The following is a 24,289-nucleotide window of genomic DNA, read 5'->3' on the forward strand; positions in this document are numbered from 1 at the left end:
CCTCCTCTCTCCCCTCCTCCTCCTCCTCCTCCTCCTCCTCCTCTGCCCATCTCCTCCTCTGCCCATCTCCTCCTCCTCCTCCTTCTCCTCTGCCCTCCTCCTCCTCTCTCCTCCTCCCCTCCTCTCTCCCCCTCCCCCCTCCCCCCTCTCTACCCCCTCCCCCTCCTCTCTCCCCTTCCTCCCTCTCCTCTCCTCCACCTCTCAGAGAGACCAATCTAAAGGTGAAGCAGGCTCTGACAGTAACAGGAGACATGGGGGACAACATCCACAGCCTGGCTGCCTTCAATGGTGAGTTGACACTCAGAGGGTGACATCTGAAGGGGTTAGACACTTTCTAGATAGTAGCTCTGGGTAGAAGTTTCCCTTAGATACAGATCCAGGATCAGCCAAATCCTAACATGAACCATTAAGGGGGAAATGCATAAACTAACCTTTTGATCAGTGTCTAGGGGAAAAAGTCATTCTGCTCATACTTTGTAGCCACGCCATAATGATCGTAAAAGCATAAAGCAAATTGCCAGAGAAAAACATAGAATTACGAAAGAAAAAAGCAGCATATTTCAATCAGGTGTGGTTCAGTGCCCTAGTAAATGTATGATGTTTTAACCATATAAATACCCACTCTCCTCTCCTCCTAACCGTGTCTCCTCCTCTCCTTCTAACCCTGTGTCTCCTCCTCTCCTTTTAACCCTGTGTCTCCTCCTCTCCTCCTAACCCTGTGTCTCCTCCTCTCCTCCTAACCCTGTGTCTCCTCCTCTCCTCCTAACCCTGTGTCTCCTCCTCTCCTCCTAACCCTGTGTCTCCTCCTCTCCTCCTAACCCTGTGTCTCCTCCTCCTCCTCCCTCCTCCTAACCCTGTGTCTCCCTCCTCTCCTCCTAACCCTGTGTCTCCTCCTCTCCTCCTAACCTTGTGTCTCCTCCTCTCCTCCTAACCTTGTGTCTCCTCCTCTCCTCCTAACCCTGTGTCTCCCCCTCTCCTCCTAACCCTGTGTCTCCTCCTCCCTAACCCTGTGTCTCCCCCTCTCCTCCTTAACCCTGTGTCTCCCCTCTCCTCCTAACCCTGTGTCTCCTCCTCTCCTCCTAACCTTGTGTCTCCTCCTCTCCTCCTAACCCTGTGTCTCCTCCTCTCCTCCTAACCCTGTGTCTCCTCCTCTCCTCCCTAACCTTGTGTCTCCTCCTCTCCTCCTAACCCTGTGTCTCCTCCTCTCCTCCTAACCCTGTGTCTCCTCCTCCTCCTCCTCCTAACCCTGTGTCTCCTCCTCTCCTCCTAACCCTGTGTCTCCTCCTCTCCTCCTAACCCTGTGTCTCCTCCTCTCCTCCTAACCTTGTATCTCCTCCTCTCCTCCTAACCCTGTGTCTCCTCCTCTCCTCCTAACCCTGTGTCTCCTCCTCTCCTCCTAACCCTGTGTCTCCTCCTCTTCCCCTCCTAACCCTGTGTCTCCTCCTCTCCTCCTAACCCTGTGTCTCCTCCTCCTCCTCCTCCTCCTCCTCCTAACCCTGTGTCTCCTCCTCTCCTCCTAACCCTGTGTCTCCTCCTCTCCTCCTAACCCTGTGTCTCCTCCTCTCCTCCTAACCCTGTGTCTCCTCCTCTTCCTCCTCCTAACCCTGTGTCTCCTCCTCTCCTCCTAACCCTGTGTCTCCTCCTCTCCTCCTAACCCTGTGTCTCCTCCTCTCCTCCTAACCCTGTGTCTCCTCCTCTCCTCCTAACCCTGTGTCTCCCCCTCTCCTCCTAACCCTGTGTCTCCTCCTCTCCTCCTAACCCTGTGTCTCCTCCTCTCCTCCTAACCCTGTGTCTCCTCCTCTCCTCCAAACCATGTGTCTCCTCCTCTCCTCCTAACCCTGTGTCTCCTCCTCTCCTCCTAACCCTGTGTCTCCTCCTCCTCCTCCTAACCCTGTGTCTCCTCCTCTCCTCCTAACCCTGTGTCTCCTCCTCTCCTCCTAACCCTGTCCAGGCGAGGTGCGCTGTGAGCCCCCCAACAACCGACTGGACCGTTTCACAGGAACACTGACTAACGCTGGTCAGAAATACTCTCTGGACAACGACAAGATCCTGCTGAGGGGCTGCACCCTCAGGAACACAGAGTGGTGCTTCGGACTGGTGCTGTTCGGAGGTGAGAGGTTAAAGGTCAGGGCTGGTGCTGTTTGGAAGTGAGATGTTAGAGGTCAGGACTGTTGCTGTTTGGAGGTGAGAGGTTAAGGGTCAAATCAAATCAAATAGTATTTGTCACATTGGCCAAATACAACAGGTGTAGTAGACCTTACCGTGAAATGCTTACAGAGGTCAGGACTGGTACTGGTTCACAGGTCAGTTAAACCCGCACTCTGCTGGGCAGTATAGATAATAAACATCATCAGAGAATACCGAACTCTGACTGACCAAATGGACATTTTGCTTCTAACCTTTATTAAAATGTATTCTTCTAAACAATGAGGAAATGTCAATTATCGGTTAAGTTTTTTTCTTCTAAATAATTACATATAGCCCCTTTAATACTAACCCTGTTGTGGTCCAGGTCCAGAGACTAAGCTGATGCAGAACTGTGGGAAGACCACGTTCAAGAGGACCAGCATCGACCGCCTGATGAACGTGCTCGTCCTTTGTGTGAGTCCAGCAGTTAGACTATTGTGGGTTTTATCTGTCAATGGATAGATCTGGGATAGATGGGGTTTTATTGGGAGTTAAGATCTTAATTTTAACTTTCACTGGACATCTCTCATTAACAATATGTTTTTTATTACACTAGGTTCAGTTTAATTTTCTATAGTTTCTGTCAGCCTTTACATCTCTCTTCCCACCTGTTGACCTCTTGACCTATTGACCCCTCTTACCCCCATCAGATCTTTGGCTTCCTGGCGTTCATGTGCACGATCCTGGCCATCGGCAACAGGATCTGGGAGCAGCGCTGGGGGTCAGAGTTCACGGCCTTCCTGCCCAGACAGGACGGAGTCGACACCCCCTTCTCCTCCTTCCTCACCTTCTGGTCCTACGTCATCATCCTCAACACCGTTGTACCCATCTCACTCTACGTCAGGTATGTGTGTGTGTGTGTGTGAGAGAGAGTCTGTTTTACTGTGTCATTGTTTATTGTATTTCTGCCTATTTGAGATACTGTACCTTGCAGATACATGTCTGCGCTAAGGTTCTACTGTATGTAATGTAATGGATTATTCCTGTATGTGTTCTATGTAATGAATGATTCCTGTATGTGTGTTGCAGTGTGGAGGTCATCCGTCTGGGCAACAGTTTCTACATCGACTGGGACAGGAAGATGTACCATGCCCTTAGTGACACCCCGGCCAAGGCCCGGACCACCACGCTGAACGAGGAGCTGGGTCAGATCAAATACATCTTCTCTGACAAGACTGGAACACTCACTCAGAACATCATGATCTTCAATAAGTGTTCTATCAACGGGAAGAGCTACGGTGAGGTTCGGTTGGTACATAGGAAGAGCTACTGTGAGGTTCAGATGGTACATAGGAAGAGCTGCGGTGAGGTTCAGATGGTACATCAGAAGAGCTACGGTGAGGTTCAGATGGTACATAGGAAGAGCTACGGTGAGGTTCAGATGGTACATAGGAAGAGCTACGGTGATGTTCAGATGGTACATAGGAAGAGCTACAGTGAGGTTCAGATGGTACATAGGAAGAGCTGCGGTGAGGTTCAGATGGTACATCAGAAGAGCTACGGTGAGGTTCAGATGGTACATCAGAAGAGCTACGGTGAGGTTCAGATGGTACATAGGAAGAGCTACGGTGAGGTTCAGATGGTACATAGGAAGAGCTACAGTGAGGTTCAGATGGTACATAGGAAGAGCTGCAGTGAGGTTCAGATGGTACATCAGAAGAGCTACGGTGAGGTTCAGATGGTACATAGGAAGAGCTACGGTGAGGTTCAGATGGTACATAGGAAGAGCTACGGTGAGGTTCAGATGGTACATAGGAAGAGCTACGGTGAGGTTCAGATGGTACATAGGAAGAGCTACGGTGAGGTTCAGATGGTACATAGGAAGAGCTATGGTGAGGTTCAGATGGGTGGTCCTCTGTAGCTCAATTGGTAGAGCATGGCGCTTGTAACGTCAGGGTAGTGGGTTCGATCCCCGGGACCACCCATACGTAAAAATGTATGCACACATGACTGTAAGTCGCTTTAGATAAAAGCGTCTGCTAAATGGCATATTATATTATATTATTATAGATGGCACATAGGAAGAGCTACGGTGAGGTTCAGATGGTACATAGGAAGAGCTACGGTGAGGTTCAGATGGTACATAGGAAGAGCTACTGTGAGGTTCAGATGGTACATAGGAAGAGTTACGTTGAGGTTCAGATGGTACATATGAAGGCAAGGAAGTGTGTATGGACGGATGCAGAAGCACACACACGAACAAACACACAATCACAGGCTCGCATGAATCCCTCCTCCATTGTGAAGAACCCCACATGAATTCATCCAGTCTCAATTCTGTTCTCCAGGAGATGTATTTGACTACACTGGCCAGAGACTGGAGATCAACGAGCACACAGAGACGGTGGACTGGTCCTTCAACCCTCTTGCTGACCATCAATTCTCCTTCCATGACCACTCCCTGGTGGAGGCAGTGAAGCTGAACAGTGTGGAGGTCCACTCCTTCTTCAGAATATTGGCCCTCTGTCACACTGTTATGGCTGAGGAGAAGAGAGAGGGTGAGGAGAGGGGGAGGGGGAGAGGAGAGAAGAGCGAGGGAGAGGGTGAGGGGGAGAGGAGAGAGAGAGAGGGGGAGAGGAGAGAGAGAAGCAGAGGAGGGGGAGAGAGAGAGGGTGAGGAGAGAGAGGGAGGAGAGGGAGGGGGAGGATGAGGGAGAGAGAGAGAGAGAGGGTGAGGAGAGAGGGAGGGAGAGAGAGGGAGGGTGAGGAGAGAGAGAGTGAGGAGAGGAGAGGGGAGGGAGAGAGAGAGATGGAGGGTGAGGAGAGAGAGAGGGTGAGGAGAGGAGAGAGGGAGGGAGAGAGATGGAGGGTGGGTGGGTGGGTGGGTGGGTGAGGAGAGAGGAGGAGAGAGATGGGGGATTGGGATAGAGAGCGGTTGAGAGTGAGAGAGAGAGTATTTGTGAAAGTGGGGAGCATGTTTGTTTTTGCTTGTTGAGATTGAGATTATGTGTCAGAAAGGGAAGACTGTGTGTTTATCCATATTCATGTATATATCCAACAAAAAAAAGAGCGATAGCTACGACCACTTCCTCTAACAACAGGAAATGACCTCATTCCCTCTGTAAAGGTGAGCTGCTGTACCAGGCCCAGTCACCTGATGAAGGTGCCTTGGTAACCGCAGCACGCAACTTTGGCTTCGTGTTCCGCTCGCGCACGCCAGAGAGCGTCACTATCGTAGAGATGGGAAAACAACGCAGCTACGAGCTACTCGCCATCCTCGACTTCAACAATGTCCGCAAGAGGATGTCCGTCATCGGTAAACACAAACCATGAGAGATTTAGCTTCTTGCTCAGTGTAGTATGTCTATAAGGGCTGAAGCCTAACTGTGTGTGTGTGTGTGTGTGTGTGTGTGTGTGTGTGTGTGTGTGTGTGTGTGTGTGTACTACAGTGCGGAGTCCAGAGGGGAAGCTGTGTCTGTATTGTAAAGGAGCAGACACCATGGTCTATGAAAGGCTGCACCAGTCCTGTACCAAGCTGATGGACGTCACCACTGAACACCTCAACGTAAGAGTCTGTGAGAGAGAGAGTCATGAGAAAACCAAAAGATAATTACTTGACACATTGGAAAGAACTAACAAAAAAACAGAGCAAAATAGAATGCTATTTGGCCCTAAACAGAGAGTACACAGTGGCAGAATACCTGCTATTGAGAAAGGCCGCCGTAGGCAAACCTGGCTCTCAAGAGAAGACAGGCTATTTGCACACTGCCCACAACATGAGGTGGAAACTGAGCTGCACTTCCTAACCTCCTGCCAAATGTATGACCATATTAGAGACACATATTTCCCTCAGATTACACACTCACAAAGAATTTGAAAACAAACCCAATTTTGATAAACTCCCATGTCTATTGGGTGAAATCCCACAGTGTCCAATGACAGCAGCAAGATTTGTGACCTGTTGCCACAAGAAAGGGGCAACCAGTGAAGAACAAACACCATTGTAAATACAACCTATATTTATGTTGATTTATTTTCCCTTTTGTACTTTAACTATTTGCACATCGTTACAACACTGTATATAGACATAATATGACATTTGAAATGTCTTTATTATTTTGAAACTTTTGTGAGTGTAATGTTTACTGTAAATGTTTTATTGTTTATTTCACTTTAGTTTATTATCTATTTCACTTGCTTTGGCAATGTAATCATATGTTGGGGGAGTATTTATGCCTGCAAATGTGTTAGTCTGTAAACCTATCTGTCTCTCTCTCTGTTATAGAAGGTAATATCCTCGTTTCACCATCCTGATCTCCCGAGATTACATTCTGTTAAAACGAAATGAGAGCACAGTGGTCAGGGTGGTGGATCACGTAAATTTTTTTTATCCCGTAACGTAAAAAAACGAAAACATGCAACGTGTGTGTGTGTGTGTGTGTGTGTGTCATATCCATTCAGGAGTTTGCTGGTGAGGGCCTGCGGACCCTGGCTTTGGCCTATAAGGACCTGGATGAGGAGTATTTTAGCAGGTGGAAACAGCGCCACCATGAGGCCAGCACAGCCCTGGAGGACCGAGAGGACAAACTAGACCTGCTCTATGAGGAGATAGAGAAAGACCTGATGGTAGGAAGGCTTTAACACTGAACCAGGAACAGATTTTTTATTTTACATATAAATAAAGAGAAAGACCTGGTGGTAGGAAGGCTTTAACACTGAACCAGGAACAGATTTTTTATTTTACATATAAATAAAGAGAAAGGCCTGGTGGTAGGAATGAGTTAAACACTGTACCAGGAACAGTTTGAGCTGTTACAGATAGAGAAAGGATCGTCATTTTATGTGTGTGTGTGTGTGTGTGTGTATAGTTGCTGGGAGCTACAGCCATAGAGGATAAGCTCCAGGATGGTGTGCCTCAGACCATCGAGCAGCTCGCCAAAGCTGACATCAAGATCTGGGTGCTCACCGGCGACAAACAGGGTTAGTCAATCAATCAATCAATCAATCAATCAATCAAAGAAACAGGGTTAGTCACCAAGCAACTTTTCTCTGACCAATCTGCTGAATAAGCACATTGTAAACCCCCTACTGAATGATAGCCACCTTCCTTTATCTAACCTTAACTATCTAACCTTACCTCTAACATTATCTATCTCACCTTAACTATCTAACCTTACCTCTAACATTATCTATCTCACCTTAACTATCTAACCTTACCTCTAACGTTATCTATCTCACCTTAACTATCTAACCTTACCTCTAACATTATCTATCTCACCTTAACTATCTAACCTTACCTCTAACATTAGCTATCTAACCTTAACTATCTAATATTATCTATCTAACATTATCTATCTAACCTTAACTGTCTAACATTATCTATCTAACCTTAACTATCTAACCTTACCTCTAACCTTATCTATCTAACCTTATCTATCTAACCTTAACTATCTAACATTATCTATATCACCTTAACTATCTAACATGATCTATCTAACCTTAACTATCTAACCTTAACTCTAACCTTACCTCTAACCTTACCTCTATCATTATCTATCTAACCTTAACTATCTAACCTTACCTCTAACCTTAACTCTATCATTATCTATCTAACCTTAACTATCTAACCTTACCTCTAACATTATCTATCTCACCTTAACTATCTAACCTTACCTCTAACATTATCTATCTCACCTTAACTATCTAACATTATATATCTAACATTATCTATCTAACCTTAACTATCCAACATTATCTATCTAACCTTAACTATCTAACCTTACCTCTAACCTTAACTATCTAACATTATCTATCTAACCTTAACTATCTAACATTATCTATCTAACCTTAACTATCTAACCTTACCTCTAACCTTAACTATCTAACATTAACTATCTAACATTATCTATCTCACCTTAACTATCTAACATGATATATCTAACCTTAACTATCTAACCTTACCTCTAACCTTACCTCTATCATTATCTATCTAACCTTAACTATCTAACCTTACCTCTAACCTTACCTCTATCATTATCTATCTAACCTTAACTATCTAACCTTACCTCTAACCTTACCTCTAACATTATCTATCTCACCTTAACTATCTAACTTTACCTCTAACATGATCTATCTCACCATAACTATCTAACATTATATATCTAACATTATCTATCTAACCTTAACTATCTAACCTTACCTCTAACATTATCTATCTAACCTTATCTATCTAACCTTAACTATCTAACATTATCTATCTAACCTTAACTATCTAACCTTACCTCTAACCTTAACTATCTAACATTATCTATCTAACCTTAACTATCTAACATTATCTATCTAACCTTAACTATCTAACCTTACCTCTAACCTTAACTATCTAACATTATCTATCTAACCTTAACTATCTAACATTATCTATCTCACCTTAACTATCTAACATGATCTATCTAACCTTAACTATCTAACATTACCTCTAACCTTAGCTCTAACCTTACCTCTATCATTATCTATCTAACCTTAACTATCTAACCTTACCTCTAACCTTACCTCTATCATTATCTATCTAACCTTAACTATCTAACCTTACCTCTAACCTTACCTCTAACATTATCTATCTCACCTTAACTATCTAACCTTACCTCTAACATGATCTATCTCACCTTAACTATCTAACATTATATATCTAACATTATCTATCTAACCTTAACTATCTAACATTATCTATCTAACCTTAACTATCTAACCTTACCTCTAACATTATCTATCTAACCTTAACTATCTAACATTATCTATCTAACCTTAACTATCTAACCTTACCTTAACTATCTAACATGATCTATCTAACCTTATCTATCCAACCTTACCTCTAACCTTACCTCTAACATTATCTATCTCACCTTAACTATCTAACCTTACCTCTAACATTATCTATCTCACCTTAACTATCTAACATTATATATCTAACATTATCTATCTAACCTTAACTATCTAACATTATTTATCTAACCTTAACTATCTAACCTTACCTCTAACCTTAACTATCTAACCTTAACTATCTAACCTTAACTATCTAACATTATCTATCTCACCTTAACTATCTAACATGATCTATCTAACCTTAACTATCTAACATTACCTCTAACCTTACCTCTAACCTTACCTCTATCATTATCTATCTAACCTTAACTATCTAACCTTACCTCTAACCTTACCTCTATCATTATCTATCTAACCTTAACTATCTAACCTTACCTCTAACCTTACCTCTAACATTATCTATCTCACCTTAACTATCTAACCTTACCTCTAACATGATCTATCTCACCTTAACTATCTAACATTATATATCTAACATTATCTATCTAACCTTAACTATCTAACATTATCTATCTAACCTTAACTATCTAACCTTACCTCTAACATTATCTATCTAACCTTATCTATCTAACTTTATCTATCTAACCTTAACTATCTAACATTATCTATCTAACCTTAACTATCTAACCTACCTCTAACCTTAACTATCTAACATTATCTATCTAACCTTAACTATCTAACATTATCTATCTAACCTTAACTATCTAACCTTACCTCTAACCTTAACTATATAACATTATCTATCTAACCTTAACTATCTAACATGATCTATCTCACCTTAACTATCTAACATGATCTATCTAACCTTAACTATCTAACCTTACCTCTAACCTTACCTCTAACCTTACCTCTATCATTATCTATCTAACCTTAACTATCTAACCTTACCTCTAACCTTACCTCTATCATTATCTATCTAACCTTAACTATCTAACCTTACCTCTAACTTTACCTCTAACATTATCTATCTCACCTTAACTATCTAACCTTACCTCTAACATTATCTATCTAACCTTAACTATCTAACCTTACCTCTAACATTATCTATCTAGCTTTAACTATCTAACATTATCTATCTAACCTTAACTATCTAACATTATCTATCTAACCTTAACTCTAACCTTATCTATCTAACCTTATCTATCTAACCTTAACTATCTAACATTATCTATCTAACCTTAACTATCTAACCTTACCTCTAACCTTAACTATCTAACATTATCTATCTAACCTTAACTATCTAACCTTAACTATCTAACATTATCTATCTCACCTTAACTATCTAACATGATCTATCTAACCTTAACTATCTAACCTTACCTCTAACCTTACCTATATCATTATCTATCTAACCTTAACTATCTAACCTTACCTTACCTCTATCATTATCTATCTAACCCTATCTAACCTTACCTCTAACATTATCTATCTCACCTTAACTATCTAACCTTACCCTCTAACATTATATATCTAACATTATCTATCTAACCTTAACTATCTAACATTATCTATCTAACCTTAACTATCTAACATTATCTATCTAACCTTAACTATCTAACCTTACCTCTAACATTATCTATCTAACCTTAACTATCTAACATTATCTATCTAACCTTAACTATCTAACCTTACCTCTAACATTATCTATCTAACCTTAACTATCTAACCTTACCTCTAACATTATCTATCTAACCTGCCTATCTAACCTTAACTATCTAACATTATCAATCTAACCTTAACTATCTAACATTATCTATCTAACCTTACCTCTAACCTTACCTCTATCATTATCAATCTAACCTTAACTATCTAACCTTAACTACCTAACATTATCTATCTAACCTTAACTATCTAACATTATTTATCACACCTTAACTATCTAACCTTACCTCTTACCTTACCTCTATCATTATCTATCTAACCTTTCCTATCTAACCTTAACTATCTAACATTATCTATCTAACTTTAACTATCTAATATTATCTATCTAACCTTAACTATCTAACCTTAACTATCTAACATTATCTATCTAACCTTAACTATCTAACATTATCTATCTCACCTTAACTATCTAACATGATCTATCTAACCTTAACTATCTAACCTTACCTCTAACCTTACCTATATCATTATCTATCTAACCTTAACTATCTAACCTTACCTTACCTCTATCATTATCTATCTAACCTTATCTAACCTTACCTCTAACATTATCTATCTCACCTTAACTATCTAACCTTACCTCTAACATTATCTATCTAACCTTAACTATCTAACATTCTCTATCTAACCTTAACTATCTAACCTTACCTCTAACATTATCTATCTAACCTTAACTATCTAACATTATCTATCTAACCTTAACTATCTAACATTATTTATCACACCTTAACTATCTAACCTTACCTCTATCATTATCTATCTAACCTTGCCTATCTAACCTTAACTATCTAACATTATCAATCTAACCTTAACTATCTAACATTATCTATCTAACCTTACCTCTAACCTTACCTCTATCATTATCAATCTAACCTTAACTATCTAACCTTAACTACCTAACATTATCTATCTAACCTTAACTATCTAACATTATTTATCACACCTTAACTATCTAACCTTACCTCTTACCTTACCTCTATCATTATCTATCTAACCTTTCCTATCTAACCTTAACTATCTAACATTATCAATCTAACCTTAACTATCTAACATTATCTATCTAACCTTAACTATCTAACATTATTTATCACACCGTATCTATCTAACCTTACCTCTATCATTATCAATCTAACATTATCTATCTAACCTTAACTATCTAACCTTAACTATCTAACATTATCTATCTCACCTTAACTATCTAACATGATCTATCTAACCTTAACTATCTAACCTTACCTCTAACCTTACCTATATCATTATCTATCTAACCTTAACTATCTAACCTTACCTTACCTCTATCATTATCTATCTAACCTTATCTAACCTTACCTCTAACATTATCTATCTCACCTTAACTATCTAACCTTACCTCTAACATTATATATCTAACATTATCTATCTAACCTTAACTATCTAACCTTACCTCTAACATTATCTATCTAGCTTTAACTATCTAACATTATCTATCTAACCTTAACTATCTAACATTATCTATCTAACCTTAACTCTAACCTTATCTATCTAACCTTTATCTATCTAACCTTAACTATCTAACATTATCTATCTAACCTTAACTATCTAACCTTACCTCTAACCTTAACTATCTAACATTATCTATCTAACCTTAACTATCTAACATTATCTATCTAACCTTAACTATCTAACCTTACCTCTAACCCTAACTATCTAACATTATCTATATAACCTTAACTATCTAACATTATCTATCTCACCTTAACTATCTAACATGATCTATCTAACCTTAACTATCTAACATTACCTCTAACCTTAGCTCTAACCTTACCTCTATCATTATCTATCTAACCTTAACTATCTAACCTTACCTCTAACCTTACCTCTATCATTATCTATCTAACCTTAACTATCTAACCTTACACTCTAACCTTACCTCTAACATTATCTATCTCACCTTAACTATCTAACCTTACCTCTAACATGATCTATCTCACCTTAACTATCTAACATTATATATCTAACATTATCTATCTAACCTTAACTATCTAACATTATCTATCTAACCTTAACTATCTAACCTTACCTCTAACATTATCTATCTAACCTTAACTATCTAACATTATCTATCTAACCTTAACTATCTAACCTTACCTTAACTATCTAACATGATCTATCTAACCTTATCTATCCAACCTTACCTCTAACTTACCTCCTAACATTATCTATCTCACCTTAACTATCTAACCTTACCTCTAACATTATCTATCTCACCTTAACTATCTAACATTATATATCTAACATTATCTATCTAACCTTAACTATCTAACATTATTTATCTAACCTTACCTCTAACCTTAACTATCTAAACTTACCTTAACTATCTAACCTTAACTATCTAACATTATCTATCTCACCTTAACTATCTAACATGATCTATCTAACCTTAACTATCTAACATTACCTCTAACCTTACCTCTAACCTTACCTCTATCATTATCTATCTAACCTTAACTATCTAACCTTACCTCTAACCTTACCTCTATCATTATCTATCTAACCTTAACTATCTAACCTTACCTCTAACCTTACCCTCTAACATTATCTATCTCACCTTAACTATCTAACCTTACCTCTAACATGATCTATCTCACCTTAACTATCTAACATTATATATCTAACATTATCTATCTAACCTTAACTATCTAACATTATCTATCTAACCTTAACTATCTAACCTTACCTCTAACATTATCTATCTAACCTTATCTATCTAACCTTATCTATCTAACCTTAACTATCTAACATTATCTATCTAACCTTAACTATCTAACCTACCTCTAACCTTAACTATCTAACATTATCTATCTAACCTTAACTATCTAACATTATCTATCTAACCTTAACTATCTAACCTTACCTCTAACCTTAACTATATAACATTATCTATCTAACCTTAACTATCTAACATGATCTATCTCACCTTAACTATCTAACATGATCTATCTAACCTTAACTATCTAACCTTACCTCTAACCTTACCTCTAACCTTACCTCTATCATTATCTATCTAACCTTAACTATCTAACCTTACCTCTAACCTTACCTCTATCATTATCTATCTAACCTTAACTATCTAACCTTACCTCTAACTTTACCTCTAACATTATCTATCTCACCTTAACTATCTAACCTTACCTCTAACATTATCTATCTAACCTTAACTATCTAACCTTACCTCTAACATTATCTATCTAGCTTTAACTATCTAACATTATCTATCTAACCTTAACTATCTAACATTATCTATCTAACCTTAACTCTAACCTTATCTATCTAACCTTATCTATCTAACCTTAACTATCTAACATTATCTATCTAACCTTAACTATCTAACTTACCTCTAACCTTAACTATCTAACATTATCTATCTAACCTTAACTATCTAACCTTAACTATCTAACATTATCTATCTCACCTTAACTATCTAACATGATCTATCTAACCTTAACTATCTAACCTTACCTCTAACCTTACCTATATCATTATCTATCTAACCTTAACTATCTAACCTTACCTTACCTCTATCATTATCTATCTAACCTTATCTAACCTTACCTCTAACATTATCTATCTCACCTTAACTATCTAACCTTACCTCTAACATTATATATCTAACATTATCTATCTAACCTTAACTATCTAACATTATCTATCTAACCTTAACTATCTAACATTATCTATCTAACCTTAACTATCTAACCTTACACTCTAACATTATCTATCTAACCTTAACTATCTAACATTATCTATCTAACCTTAACTATCTAACCTTACCTCTAACATTATCTATCTAACCTTAACTATCTAACCTTACCTCTAACATTATCTATCTAACCTTGCCTATCTAACCTTAACTATCTAACATTATCAATCTAACCTTAACTATCTAACATTATCTATCTAACCTTACCTCTAACCTTACCTCTATCATTATCAATCTAACCTTAACTATCTAACCTTAACTACCTAACATTATCTATCTAACCTTAACTATCTAACATTATTTATCACACCTTAACTATCTAACCTTACCTCTTACCTTACACTCTATCATTATCTATCTAACCTTTCCTATCTAACCTAACTATCTAACATTATCTATCTAACTTTAACTATCTAATATTATCTATCTAACCTTAACTATCTAACCTTAACTATCTAACATTATCTATCTAACCTTAACTATCTAACATTATCTATCTCACCTTAACTATCTAACATGATCTATCTAACCTTAACTATCTAACCTTACCTCTAACCTTACCTATATCATTATCTATCTAACCTTAACTATCTAACCTTTACCTTACCTCTATCATTATCTATCTAACCTTATCTAACCTTACCTCTAACATTATCTATCTCACCTTAACTATCTAACCTTACCTCTAACATTATCTATCTAACCTTAACTATCTAACATTCTCTATCTAACCTTAACTATCTAACCTTACCTCTAACATTATCTATCTAACCTTAACTATCTAACATTATCTATCTAACCTTAACTATCTAACATTATTTATCACCCTTAACTATCTAACTTTACCTCTATCATTATCTATCTAACCTTGCCTATCTAACCTTAACTATCTAACATTATCAATCTAACCTTAACTATCTAACATTATCTATCTAACCTTACCTCTAACCTTACCTCTATCATTATCAATCCAACCTTAACTATCTAACCTTAACTACCTAACATTATCTATCTAACCTTAACTATCTAACATTATTTATCACACCTTAACTATCTAACCTTACCTCTTACCTTACCTCTATCATTATATATCTAACCTTTCCTATCTAACCTTAACTATCTAACATTATCAATCTAACCTTAACTATCTAACATTATCTATCTAACCTTAACTATCTAACATTATTTATCACACCGTATCTATCTAACCTTACCTCTATCATTATCAATCTAACATTATCTATCTAACCTTAACTATCTAACCTTAACTATCTAACATTATCTATCTCTTACCTTAACTATCTAACATGATCTATCTAACCTAACTATCTAACCTTACCTCTAACCTTACCTATATCATTATCTATCTAACCTTAACTATCTAACCTTACCTTACCTCTATCATTATCTATCTAACCTTATCTAACCTTACCTCTAACATTATCTATCTCACCTTAACTATCTAACCTTACCTCTAACATTATATATCTAACATTATCTATCTAACCTTAACTATCTAACATTATCTATCTAACCTTAACTATCTAACATTATCTATCTAACCTTAACTATCTAACCTTACCTCTAACATTATCTATCTAACCTTAACTATCTAACATTATCTATCTAACCTTAACTATCTAACCTTACCTCTAATATTATCTATCTAACCTTAACTATCTAACCTTAACTATCTAACATTATCTATCTAACCTTAACTATCTAACATTATCTATCTCACCTTAACTATCTAACATGATCTATCTAACCTTAACTATCTAACCTTACCTCTAACCTTACCTATATCATTATCTATCTAACTTTAACTATCTAACCTTACCCCTTACCTCTATCATTATCTATCTAACCTTATCTAACCTTACCTCTAACATTATTATCTCACCAACTATTTCAATCTTACTTTCTAGTATTATTTATCTAACTTTAACTCAATAATATTCTATATTTAACTTAATTATCTAACTTTACTGCAATATTATTTATCTAACTTAACTATTTCCAAACACTATTCACTAACTCCTAACTATCTCACAATATTTATCACACTCAACTATTAAGGCAGGTAGCTTAGTGGGTAGGGGAGCGCAAGTTGTAATCAAAGCCGCGTGGTTCTACCCCGAGTTTGACTCAGGTGTGAAAAATTTGCCGATGTACATTTGAAAGCAAGTGTACTAACCCTGACTTGTTCTGTGAGTCGCCGGGTTGTGATAAGAGCGCTTGCTAAAGAAAAATTATAAATTATTATACTTAATAATTATGATTAACTCACTTAATATTATCTACTTAACCGCATTCATCTTTTATTTCATCTAACTTAATCACTAACATTATCTATCTAACCTTAACTATCTAACCTTACACTCTAACATTATCTATCTAACCTTAACTATCTAACATTCTATATCTAACCTTAACTATCTAACCTTACCTCTAACATTATCTATCTAACCTTAACTATCTAGCATTATCTATCTAACCTTAACTATCTAACATTATTTATCACACCTTAACTATCTCGGCAGGTAGCTTAGTGGGTAAGAGCGTTGTGCCAGTAACCGAAAGGTCGCTGGTTCTAATCCCCGAGCCGACTAGGTGAAAAATCTGTCGATGTGCCCTTGAGCAAGGCACTTAACCCTATTGCTCCTGTAAGTCGCTCTGGATAAGAGCGTCTGCTAAATAAAAATTATAAATTATTATAATTATTATAATTATTATCTAACCTTACCTCTATCATTATCTATCTAACCTTGCCTATCTAACCTTAACTACCTAACATTATCTATCTAACCTTAACTATCTAACATTATTTATCACACCTTAACTATCTAACCTTACCTCTTACCTTACCTCTATCATTATCTATCTAACCTTTCATATCTAACCTTAACTATCTAACATTATCAATCTAACCTTAACTATCTAATATTATCTATCTAACCTTAACTATCTAACATTATTTATCACACCGTATCTATCTAACCTTACCTCTATCATTATCAATCTAACCTTAACTATCTAACCTTAACTATCTAACATTACCTCTAACATTATTTATCGAACCTTACCTCTAACCTTAACTATCTAAACTTACCTTAACTATCTAACCTTAACTATCTAACATTATCTATCTCACCTTAACTATCTAACATTATCTATCTAACATTATCTATCTCACCTTAACTATCTAACATTATCTATCTAACCTTAACTATCTAATATTATATATCTAACATTATCTATCTAACCTTAACTATCTAATATTATATATCTAACATTATCTATCTAACCTTAACCATCTAACATTATCTATCTAACCTTAACTATCTAACATTATCTATCTCACCTTAACTCTCTTACATTATCTATCTCACCTTAACTATCTAACATTATCTATCGAACCTTAACTATCTAACATTATCTATCGAACCTTAACTCTAACATCTATCTAACCTTACCTCTATCATTATCTATCTAACCTTAACTATCTAACCTTAACTATCTAACATTATCTATCTAACCTTAACTCTCTTACATTATCTATCTCACCTTAACTATCTAACATTATCTATCGAACCTTAACTCTAACATCTATCTAACCTTACCTCTAACATTATCTATCTAACATTAACTATCTAACCTTACCTCTATCATTATCTATCTAACCTTAACTATCTAACCTTAACTATCTAACATTATCTATCTAACCTTAACTATCTAACCAACTATCTAACATTATCTATCTAACCTTAACTATCTAACCTTAACTATCTAACATTATCTATCTAACATTATCTATCTAACCTTAACTATCTAACATTATCTATCTAACCTTAACTATCTAACCTTACCTCTAACATTATCTATCTAACCTTAGCTATCTAACATTATCTATCTAACCTTAACTATCTAACCTTACCTCTAACATTATCTATCTAACCTTAACTATCTAACATTATCTATCTCACCTTAACTGTCTTACATTATCTATCTAACCTTAACCATCTAACATTATCTATCTAACCTTAACTATCTAACATTATCTATCTCACCTTAACTCTCTTACATTATCTATCTAACCTTAACCATCTAACATTATCTATCTAACCTTAACTATCTAACCTTACCTCTACCATTATCTATCTAACCTTAACTATCTAACATTATCTATCTCACCTTAACTATCTAACCTTACCTCTAACCTTACCTCTATCATTATCTATCTAACCTTAACTATCTAATCTTAACTATCTAACTTTAACATTATCTATCGAACCTTAACTATCTAACCTTAACTATCTAACATTATCTATCTAACCTTAACTATCTAACATTATCTATCTCACCTTAACTATCTAACCTTACCTCTTACCTTACCTCTATCATTATCTATCTAACCTTGCCTATCTAACCTTAACTATCTAACATTATCAATCTAACCTTAACTATCTAACATTATCTATCTAACCTTACCTCTAACCTTACCTCTATCATTATCTATCTAACCTTAACTATCTAACCTTAACTATCTTACTTTACCTCTAACATTATCTATCGAACCTTAACTCTAACATTATCTATCTAACCTTAACTATCTAACATTATTTATCTAACCTTAACTATCTAACATTATCTATCTAACCTTAACTATCTAACATTATCTATCTAACCTTAACTATCTAACATTATCTTTCTAACCTTAACTATCCAGCCTTATCTGTCTAACCTTACCTCTAATCTTAAATCTATCTCTAACCCTCTATTCTGGTCTAACCATGGTTGTTTTCCAGGCTGACTACTCTGCAGTCCCACTATGTTAAACACCTATCCACACTATGTTAAACACCTATCCCCACTATGTTAAACACCTATCCACACTATGTTAAACACCTATCCACTATGTTAAACACCTATCCACACTATGTTAAACACCTATCCACACTATGTTAAACCTATCACACTATGTTAAACACCTATTCACACTATGTTAAACACCTATCACACTATGTTAATATATCACACTATGTTAAACACCTATCACACTATGTTAAACACTCTATCACACTATGTTAAACACCTATCCACACTATGTTAAATACCTATCACACTATGTTAAACACCTATCCACACTATGTTAAACACCTATCCACACTATGTTAAACACCTATCCACACTATGTTAAACACCTATCCACACTATGTTAAACACCTATCCACACTATGTTAAACACCTATCCACACTATGTTAAACACCTATCCACACTATGTTAAACACCTATCCACACTATGTTAAACACCTATCCACACTATGTTAAACACCTATCACACTTGTTAAATACCTATCACACTATGTTAAACTACCTATTCACACTATGTTAAAGCACCTATCCACACTATGTTAAACACCTATCCACACTATGTTAAACACCTATCCACACTATGTTAAACACCTATCCACACTATGTTAAACACCTATCCACACTATGTTAAACACCTATCCACACTATGTTAAACACCTATCCACACTATGTTAAACACCTATCCACACTATGTTAAACACCTATCCACACTATGTTAAACACGCTATCCACACTATGTTAAACACCTATCCACACTATGTTAAACACTTATCACACTATGTTAAACACCTATCCACACTATGTTAAACACCTATCCACACTATGTTAAACACCTATCCACACTATGTTAAACACCTATCCACACTATGTTAAACACCTATCCACACTATGTTAAACACCTATCCACACTATGTTAAACACCCTATCCACACTATGTTAAACACCTATCACACTATGTTAAAGCACCTATCCACACTATGTTAAACACTATCCACTATGTTAAACACCTATCCACACTATGTTAAACACCTATCCACACTATGTTAAACACCTATCCACACTATGTTGAAACACTCCATTCACACTATGTTCAAACACTCCTATCCACACTATGTTAAACACATCCACACTATGTTAAACACCTATCCACACTATGTTAAACACCTATCCACACTATGTTAAACACCTATCCACACTATGTTAAACACCTATCCACACTATGTTAAACACCTATCCACACTATGTTAAACACCTATCCACACTATGTTAAACACCTATCACACTATGTTAAACACCTATCCACACTATGTTAAACACTCTATCTACACTATGTTAAACACCTATCACACTATGTTGAAAACACTATCCACACTATGTTAAACACCTATCCACACTATGTTAAACACCTATCCACACTATGTTAAACACCTATCCACACTATGTTAAACACCTATCCACACTATGTTAAACACCTATCACTATGTTTAACACCTATCCACTATGTTAAATACCTATCACACTATGTTAAACACCTATCCACACTATGTTAAAGCACCTATCCACACTATGTTAAACACCTATCACACTAGTTAAACACCTATCCACTATGTTGCACACCTATCCACACTATGTTAAACACCTATCACACTATGTTAAACACCTATCCGCACTATGTTAAACACCTATCCACACTATGTTAAACACTTCATCCACACTATGTTAAACACCTATCATCACTATGTTAAACACCTATCCATACTATGTTAAACACCTATCCACACTATGTTAAGCATCTATCCACACTATGTTGAAACACCTATCACGCTGTGTAAACACCTATCCATCCACTATGTTAAACACCTATCCACACTATGTTAACCTATCCACACCATGTTAAACACCTATCCACACTGTATACCTATCACTATGTTAAACACCTATCCACACTGTGTTAAACACCTATCACACTATGTTAAACACCTATCACACTATGTTAAACACCATATCACACTATGTTAAACACCTATCCACGCTATGTTCAAACCACTATCCACACTATGTTAAACACCTATCCACGCTATGTTAAACACCTATCCACACTTGTTAAACACCCTATCCACACTATGTTAAAGCACTCTATCCACACTATGTTAAACACCTATCCACACTATGTTAAACACCTATCCACACTATGTTAAACACCTATCCACACTATATTAAATACCTATCCACACTATGTTAAACACTCTATCCACACTATGTTAAACACTCTATCACACTATGTTAAACACCTATCCACACTATGTTAAACACCTATCACACTATGTTAAACACCTATCACACTATGTTAAAACACTTCATTCACACTATGTTAAAGCACCTATCCACACTTGTTAAACACCTATCCACACTATGTTCAAACACCTATCCACACTATGTTAAACACCTATCCACACTATGTTAAACACTTATCACACTATGTTGAAACACCTATCACGCTATGTTAAACACCTATCCACACATGTTAAAGCACCTATCCACACTATGTTAAACACCTATCCACACTGTTAAAGCACCTATCCACACTGTTTAAACACCTATCCACACTATGTTAAACACCTATCCACACTATGTTAAACACCTATCCACACTATGTTAAACACCTATCCACATTATGTTAAACACCTATCCACACTATGTTAAAGCACCCTATCACACTATGTTAAAGCACCTATCCACACTATGTTAAACACCTATCCACACTATGTTAAAGCACTCTATCCACACTATGTTAAACACTCTATCACACTATGTTAAACACCTATCCACACTATGTTAAACACCTATCCACACTATGTTAAACACCTATCCACACTATGTTAAACACCTATCCACACAATGTTAAACACCTATCCACACTATGTTAAACACCTATCCACACTATGTTAAACACCTATCCACACTATGTTAAACACCTATCCACGCAATGTTAAACACCTATCCACGCAATGTGAGATCTGGCAGGTGACTGCAATGTAGTCAGCCTGGAATGTGAACAATATACATGTAACTCTGTCCTTGTCACTGTCTGTCTCCACCAATTACATTATGTGTTGTTGTCATGTGACAGAGACGGCGGAGAACATTGGCTACTCGTGCAACATGCTGCGTGAGGAGATGAACGACATCTTCATTGTGTCGGCCAACAACCCGGATGAAGTCAGACAGGAACTGAGGTCAGAGGAAGTGACGTCATAACCACATAACCTTGTCCACACTGGCCACAGCCCCCCCAATGCTAACACCCTGTGTGCAGGCTTTTATTCCAACTCTGCACTAATACATCTTATTCAACTAATCATGGCCTGGAAGACTGATTAGTTGATTATTTGAATAAGGTGTGCTATAGCTGGATTGGAACAAAGCCTGTCATTAATGTAGCTCTCTAGAACCAGAATCGCCCACCCCATGTTGATAACATAGACATGATGGAATAGTATGAGATGAGAGGAATTGTTTTGGTGTTGAACCAGGAATGTATTGAGCACCATGAAACCAGGTGCAGAGGAGGAGGCCATCTTCATGCCAGAGAGGACTCTGGGCAACAAGCCGAAGGTGTTCAGGGACGAGGAGGTGAACGGAGAGTACGGGCTGGTCATCAACGGACACAGTCTGGTGAGATACACAAAGACACTGTTTTACAGTACTGTTTCTCCTGGTATTTACTAAGACAGGGTTTTACAGTACTGTTTCTCCTGGTATTTACTAAGACAGTGGGTACTTTCTGATACTTCAACTAATCCACACAATTGGTAACTTTGTTTAGAACTGTTTTTCTCAATCAAGGTCCCAGAGACCACTAGCATTCCTTCTTTCCTATTCCATTTTATTTTATTCTACTCAAACCTACCCTCTAACCTCCCCTCTCTCCCCCCATCAGGCCTACCCTCTAACCTCCCTCTCTCCCCCATCAGACCTACCCTCTAACCTCCCCTCTCTCCCCATCAGGCCTACCCTCTAACCTCCCCTCTCTCCCCCATCAGGCCTACCCTCTAACCTCCCTCTCTCCCCCATCAGACCTACCCTCTAACCTCCTCTCTCCCCATCAGGCCTACCCTCTAACCTCCTCTCTCCCCCCATCAGGCCTACCCTCTAACCTCCCTCTCTCCCCCATCAGGCCTACCCTCTAACATCCTCTCTCCCCCATTAGGCCTACCCTCTAACCTCCCCTCTCTCCCCCCATCAGACCTACCCTCTAACCTCCCTCTCTCCCCCCATCAGGCCTGCCATCTAACATCCTCTCTCTCCCCCATTAGGCCTACCCTCTAACCTCCCCTCTCTCCCCCATCAGACCTACCCTCTAACATCCCCTCTCTCCCCCATCAGACCTACCCTCTAACCTCCCCTCTCTCCCCCATCAGACCTACCCTCAAACATCCCCTTTTCTCCCCCATCAGGCCTACCCTCAAACATCCCCTCTCTCTCCCCCATCAGACCTACCCTCTAACCTCCCTCTCTCCCCCATCAGACCTACCCTCTAACCTCCCTCTCTCCCCCATCAGACCTACCCTCTAACATCCCCCTCTCCCCCATCAGGCCTACCCTCTAACCTCCCCTCTCTCTCCCCCATCAGGCCTACCCTCTAACATCCCCTCTCTCCCCCCATCAGGCCTACCCTCTAACCTCCCTCTCCCCCCATCAGATCTACCCTCTAACCTCCCTCTCTCCCCCATCAGACCTACCCTCTAACCTCCCTCTCTCCCCCATCAGGCCTACCCTCTAACCTCCTCTCTCCCCCATCAGACCTACCCTCTAACCTCCCTCTCTCCCCCATCAGACCTACCCTCTAACCTCCCCTCTCTCCCCCATCAGACCTACCCTCTAACATCCCCCCTCTCCCCCATCAGGTCTACCCTCTAACCTCCCCTCTCTCCCCCCATCAGGCCTACCCTCTAACATCCCCCTCTCCCCATCAGGCCTACCCTTCTAACCTCCCCTCTCTCTCCC

At 38.0% G+C, this 24,289-nt stretch overlaps 1 protein-coding gene across 3 annotated transcripts in view; it reads left to right on the forward strand.

The window, feature by feature from the left end:
- LOC121530977 (phospholipid-transporting ATPase ID-like) overlaps positions 1-24,289 on the forward strand; it is a 61,651-nt gene that overhangs the window by 24,171 nt on the left and 13,191 nt on the right. For all 3 annotated transcript variants that reach the window (XM_045226857.1, XM_045226856.1, XM_045226858.1), the window contains exons 9-20: positions 206-288; positions 1,952-2,110; positions 2,513-2,601; positions 2,838-3,031; positions 3,217-3,425; positions 4,476-4,685; positions 5,254-5,442; positions 5,576-5,691; positions 6,588-6,752; positions 6,995-7,106; positions 22,413-22,518; positions 22,816-22,957. In XM_045226857.1, the coding sequence (XP_045082792.1) occupies positions 206-288; positions 1,952-2,110; positions 2,513-2,601; positions 2,838-3,031; positions 3,217-3,425; positions 4,476-4,685; positions 5,254-5,442; positions 5,576-5,691; positions 6,588-6,752; positions 6,995-7,106; positions 22,413-22,518; positions 22,816-22,957 (1,774 nt within the window). The remainder of the gene's footprint in view (positions 1-205; positions 289-1,951; positions 2,111-2,512; positions 2,602-2,837; positions 3,032-3,216; positions 3,426-4,475; positions 4,686-5,253; positions 5,443-5,575; positions 5,692-6,587; positions 6,753-6,994; positions 7,107-22,412; positions 22,519-22,815; positions 22,958-24,289) is intronic.

This window comes from Coregonus clupeaformis, chromosome 18 (genome assembly GCF_020615455.1).
Source record: "Coregonus clupeaformis isolate EN_2021a chromosome 18, ASM2061545v1, whole genome shotgun sequence".
Lineage (NCBI taxonomy): Eukaryota > Metazoa > Chordata > Actinopteri > Salmoniformes > Salmonidae > Coregonus > Coregonus clupeaformis.